The 6343-nt window shown below is 39.4% G+C and overlaps 1 protein-coding gene across 4 annotated transcripts in view; it reads left to right on the top strand.

The window, feature by feature from the left end:
• The window catches only part of Wrn (WRN RecQ like helicase), a 131334-nt gene that overhangs the window by 20512 nt on the left and 104479 nt on the right, over positions 1-6343 (top strand). For all 4 annotated transcript variants that reach the window (XM_029532084.1, XM_029532081.1, XM_029532083.1 and 1 more), the window contains exons 2-3: positions 5277-5381; positions 6008-6120. Coding sequence is in view for 3 of the 4 variants with exons in the window: in XM_029532081.1 (XP_029387941.1) it covers positions 5304-5381; positions 6008-6120 (191 nt within the window). In the remaining variant the exon portion in view is untranslated. The remainder of the gene's footprint in view (positions 1-5276; positions 5382-6007; positions 6121-6343) is intronic.

Below are 6343 nucleotides of genomic sequence, written 5' to 3'. Positions count from 1 at the left end.
CTCCCTTCCCTTCCCTTCCCCTCCGTTCCCCTCCCTTTCTTTCTTTCTAATGCACTGAACATCCTTACGCTGCTTCTCTCTCCACGAGTATAGGACCACCTAAGATACCTAGCCTGTCAGGGAGCACATCCTGAAGAAGACATACTCTTGTTTCCCCAGCGGCTATCTGTTGCCAGTACTATCTGTAGGACTTCCTAAGCTCCCCCTCAGTGCATGCTGGGATTTGGCTGGCTTGATTGTTTGCATGCAGACACAGCCTCTGAGATGTGCAATAATCCTGCCAACAGCCTTCCTGCCCTTCTTCTGGTAATCCATGTGAGGGGCCTGCATTGCTGCACAGCAGTTGGTTGTAAAGTTTTTAGACTGCGGGGTCAGAAGCCCCTCTGCTGCTTGCTGCCACTTGATTAGGAAAACGTGGTTTGTGTGGTGGTTGTTAAATAAAATTCAAGTCATGATCAAAAGTTAGCATAAAGTCCAATATATAGTAGCCTTAATAATGGGGGAGGAGAGTGAGTACTTGTTGAGCGTTAAAGAAGCCTCAGATTCCATCCTCGGTCCCACATACACCAGGCACCGGGGCACAGACCTGTCGTCTCGTCTCAGTACTCAGGCAAGATCAGGAATTCAAAGCCATCCTTGGCTACATAGCGAGTTTGAGGCCAGCGGAGGCGTCATGGCATTCTGTCTCAACAAAACAAGCAACAGCAAGAACACTCCCCAAACAACCACCTTCCCTCAAGTCCAAAGAAGACTGAGACATGGGAGATGCACAGTAAACTAGGGTCAGCAGGAGTGTGAGGGGCTAAGAGAGGATGGGGGCGGGGATACAGAACACTACACTGGATGAAGCTGTCACAAAGATGCACACTAGACAAGGGGAAAGCAAAGCCCTTTAAAATGTAGACATATAATCTTATTTATTATTGTGTGTGAGTGTGGGTAGACACACTCCGTGGCATGCATGTCAACTGTGTGGAGTTGCTTCTCTTTCTCTACCTTTACATGGATTCTGAGGCTCCAGTTCAGGTCACCACACCCATGGAGTTAATACCCTTATCTGCTGGGCCATCTCATCAACTCCAAAGAACTTGTTTTTAATACTGCCCGTGAATGAGATGAATGGTACTACTGAAAAACTGTACATTATTATAAATTATGCCGATCCCTACCTAGCCTCCAATGAATGAGACCTAAACTATGATTTATTTATTGGACTCTGCTCAATTACTGGGGAATGACCCCAAATCTATTCTCTAATGCTAGTCTGGCTACTTCCCCAACTGTGCTCCCCAAATACTTGCTGTCTGGATCTTCCTGGGTGATTCCTGCTCCAACAGCCTGGTGTCCCGGGGAGGCATTCACTCAGGCAGTGCTGCTGGTCCATGACTAATGGAGAGCTCCTATTTTCTATGGCTTCTCCTTACCCATTCTCCACAGTAATTGGTTGTTGCCAGTTTCATTTAACCAATAGTTTTAAATTGGGGGATAAGTTTACAGAACAAAGGTGGGTGTAACTAGGGATTTGCTTGTCTTGGCACAACCAGATCTTGGAGTACAGGATTTAACATATGGATACCAGTAGCACCAGACCAACCCACAATAAAAAACAGACAAAAACCAGCAAAAACAAAACAAAACCAAACCAAAAAACAAAACAAAACAAAACAAAACAAAACAAAAAACATAGACAGTCTTTAAATGATAAGAGCTGAAAAGTTGTAGGTGATAGTAGATGGTTAGACAGGATAATTTCAGGGAAGATTTAAGTTCTTTAAAAAAAAAATCTATCTTGAAAACAAGCAAACAAAAAATCTATATATGCATGTGCTGTGTGTGTGTGTGTGTGCGCGCGTGCGCATGCGTGATTGTATGATAGTGCGTTTGTGTGATAGCCAGTGTGTGTGTGTGTGTGTGTGTGTGTGTGCGTGCGTGTGCGTGATTGTATGATAGTGCGTTTGTGTGATAGCCAGTGTGTGTGTGTGCGCGTGTGTGCGTGCGCGTGCGTGATTGTATGATAGTGCGTTTGTGTGATAGCCAGTGTGTGTGTGTGTGCACGCGCGTGCGTGATCGTATGACAGTGCGTTTGTGTGATAGCCAGTGCTCTTGGAGGGCAGGGTGTCAGATCCTATGGTAGTTGGGCACTGGACGTGGATCGTCTCTGCAAGAGCAGTAGGAACTTTTAACCACTGAGCCATCTTTCTAGCCCCGAGATGCTGGTTTTGTAAGTACATTTACCTTTAAATTCTCTTCCTGGGGGTGTCTAGATCCAATTTTGTATATAAGCAGGTATTACAAATTAAAATGATGCTGGTGTTACACAGCTGCCGATTAGTTAATGGGGTTTATGGTTGCTTCAGCATCGTGCTGAATTGCTTGCATAGCTTTTGTAAAAGGTTATTTGTTGAAACTAGTTTTCTGGTATTTTGCCAGTGATATACTCAGGGTGCAGCACAAACTTGTTTTCTTACTCTATACAAATATACTGTTAATAACAGACCATGGACAAGTGTGTGCGTGTGTGTGTGTGTGTGTGTGTGTATGTGTGTTTGTGTGCATGTTATAAAATCCTGTCTTCTGCTTATGACATAGCTGTTTTATTAATTCATAATAGTTTGTATTTGCCTGCATGAGGCCTATATAAGATCAAGCCAGTCAGAATCCCAGCATGAAAAGGGGAGATGCCGTCTGCAACCCACCCTTCGTGGGAGATAAAGGAATTGGTGGCTCCAGGGGGAGGGAAGAGTAATTTTTCTTTGGGAGTGTGGCCATTGTTAGCTTGTCCATGTTCCAGTGGATGGCCCCACACGCATACACAGAAGCAACAGTAAGTAACTGGACTTAGTGGGTTATAAAAAATATTAGAAATGGAACTTGTATACAAACGAGCTGTACCACTCCTGAGCAGATACACAAAGGACTTTACCATGCAATAGAAGTACTTGCTTAACCATGTTTGTTGCTAATCTTTTCATGATAGTGAGTGTGTGACTCCGTGGATGAGTGGATAGAGAGTCTGGAACTAGGTAGCAGACCACGAAAGGGAACAGTAGGTGTTGAGAAGGGGCAGGGGCAGAAAGCAAAAGGTCACATGGGGGCATTGTCTTAGTTAGGCTTCCTATTGCTGTCATAAAACACTATCTCCAAAAGCAACTTGGGGCAGAAAAGATTAGAATTTACAACTCTGAGTTCATACTCCATCACTGTGGGAAGTCAGAGCAGGGCCTCTAGGCAGCAGCTGAAGGAGAGGCCAAGGAGGAACACTGCTTACTGTAAGGCTCTCGCTTCATGGCTTGCTTAGCCTGTTTTCTTATACACCAGGGACAACATGCCCTGAGGTGACATCACCTACCACAGACCAGGCCCTCCCACTTTTTTTTTTTTTTTTTAAGTTGAGAGTCCCTCCTCCCAAATGACTCTCACTTGTGTCATGTGGACAGTAAACTAGCCAGGGTAGTTGACCCCTTGTCAACTTGGCACACCAGTACTTATTATGAAAACATAACCTTTCCCTTCTTGTTCATTTTTTGGTCTCATATTAACACCATAATATAGGCTATAAATAACTTTAAAAGTTTCATATTCTTTAAAAATTCAAAAACTTTACAAGTTAAGTCTCTTTAAAATATCGAAAATTCCTCTAAAATTACCAAGTTTCTTTGAAATATCCAAGGTCTCATAAATGGGTGTTTCTGTGAAATTAAAATAAATTACTTTCTTATTCCAAGAGCGAAGAACCAGGGCAGAGTCACAGAAAATTCAGAGTGCACATTAATAACTAAGTAAGAAAATGCCCCATAGGCTTGTCTTACAGAGGCAATTTCTCAATTATGTTTTTCTTTTGTCAGCCAACACGAACTTGTGTCACATTGGCAAAAGTCTATCCAACAAAGGCTTCAAGCAGAAGGCAGGCTACTGGGGGTAGCAGGGCTCAAGGACTGGGGACTTGGTGAATAGGGAGAAATAGGGCATAGGAATAGAAATCGCAAAAACAAAAACTTCTTGAAAAAAAAATGCCACAATGAAACCTAATCATCTGTATATAATAAAAAGTGAATAGAACAGATTATACATCTGTAATTTGATACCATCTTTTGACTTCTTTTAGTGGTTTTGAAATCTTGGCAAAAAGCAACCTAACCATTAACAGTTATAAATTGCTTTAGGGTTTATGAAACCTGCATTTTTACATGAGTTTGTCTTGTTACATTAAAGTTGGGTGGGTACAGAATGGGGTGGATCTGGGAAGAGTTGGGGAAGGGGAGTGACTCTGATCAAAACACTACGTATGCAGTTCTCCAAGAACTGAGGAAAGGCAGATAAAGTCTCTTTATATTATTTAGTAGTGCCGAGTGTAATAGGCTGTTCCCCCATCTTAAACGCTTGCTCTGATTTCTTAATGGTAACAGAGGTTTCATCATGAGCCTTTTCCCCAACATATTGAAAACTTTGCTCCCCACAGACATTTAGGTAACAGGGACCTCCCAGAGGTGTGAGGAGTTTACAACTTGACTTTAGTATAAATCACGTAGGAGCATGGATGCATTTCATTATTGAAAAAATAATATATTTGGAGTCTCGTACTTGAAGTCTGGGTTACATTCCAGAGAGCCCTCAAAACTAGGAACAGCTTAAGAAAAAAGATCATCTAAGAAACTCTTTTTAGGGAAGTGTCTCTTACTCAGCCAAGAGCACAGTGAAAGGGCTTAGTATTGGGCAGCTGTAATAGCTTCAAAACTGGGTCCTTATTTTATTTTATGACTAAATCCAGTAGTTGTGCTGAGTCAGCTTATACCTTATGAGAGATGATAATTGTACAGAAAAATCAAAGATGCTGAAAAATGTAATACCTCACATGGATAATGAAGGATCCTGTTCATTAAGGAGATAAAAATTATTCTTTTGAAGGAGCAAAGCTATACACATAACATATTAGAATTTTGAAACAGCCACAAGCATAGAACTTAATTTGTTATAAAAGGAAGAAGTAATGTATAGTTAATAAGCCTGGCATACTGCATTTGCTTCTCTGTGGTTTAAAATCTTGTCTTTGAGGCTACGTGTTATAGCTCATACTAAATATGTATGTTTGTTTCATACATATTTATAGGTATTATATCCTACACTAAATATGTATGTTTCAGGCTAGGTGTTATATCCTACACTAAATATATGTGTTTGTTTCATTTTCAGTCCTATCTATGGAGCAGTCTCTGAGCTTTCTGTTAAATATTTGTCAGATTTATTCATAGATATTGTTTATTGGAATTTTCAAACAGGGCATCTTAAAGACAAATGAAAATAAAATGGAAACCACTTCATTGCAGCGGAAATTTCCAGAATGGATGTCTATGCAGAATAGAAGATGTGCTACAGAAGAAAAGGTAATTGTTCATTGATTATTTGTCTAAATGGGAAATCTTATTTGAGTTTGACTATGCAGTAAGTCACCTCATTGCTTGTAAGCTGCGGGTCATTGTTGAGGTAAAACTGTTGTGTGAATGAACCAGAGCCAAGTTGTTGAAAGGTAAATGAGACTCAGTTTTATATATGTTTTATAAAATGAGATTCCCTAGTGTATATTCTTTATTTTTATAGTTAGCATTCTTAGTTGAAGTTATTGGTTTGTTCTATTTCAGGTAATAATTTATACAAAATTAATGTTGGTTTCTTTTGGTTAAAATAATTTGAGTCCTTGGAGGCTTAAGATCTGGTAATTAGCCACCAACATTTTAAAGTTACATTATTGCATCTAGGATACTAATATAATTATGAGGAAAAAACAAGTAAATTAAGTGACTTCGCAAAAGAAATATTGGAAGTTTGAAAATAGAATTGTGTGAAAAAATAACTTTATGTTTACCTTTGTTAAACTGACCTTATGAATTCTTACTCTATAATATAAAATATAGTGCTATAAATTTCTTCAGTGAACTTTATTATTTCAGTTAACACTTACAACTTACTGTGCTATTTATTTGTGCCTATTTCGAATTTTGCTCAACTCAAGGCATGTGTCCAGAAGAGTGTTCTTGAAGATAACCTCCCATTCTTAGAATTCCCTGGATCTATCGTGTACAGTTATGAAGCTAGTGATTGTTCATTCCTGTCTGAAGACATTTGGTAAGGGATTTGAAGTTTCTACCATTAAATTTGTACCCGTAAGAAATAGTGATATTTATGAGTGCCTAATTTTACAATGGAAGTATATCTCAGAAGAATATTTACATATATCATATCATTAAGTTGCATTCTACTTCTTAAAATACAAAATAAACTCACCAAATTAAATTAGTAATGTACCTATTGTTAATTAGTAACCTTTTCTTTTCTTTTTTTTTTTTTT

This window comes from Mus pahari, chromosome 19 (assembly GCF_900095145.1).
Source record: "Mus pahari chromosome 19, PAHARI_EIJ_v1.1, whole genome shotgun sequence".
Lineage (NCBI taxonomy): Eukaryota > Metazoa > Chordata > Mammalia > Rodentia > Muridae > Mus > Mus pahari.
This window is presented reverse-complemented; position numbering and strand designations above follow the sequence as displayed.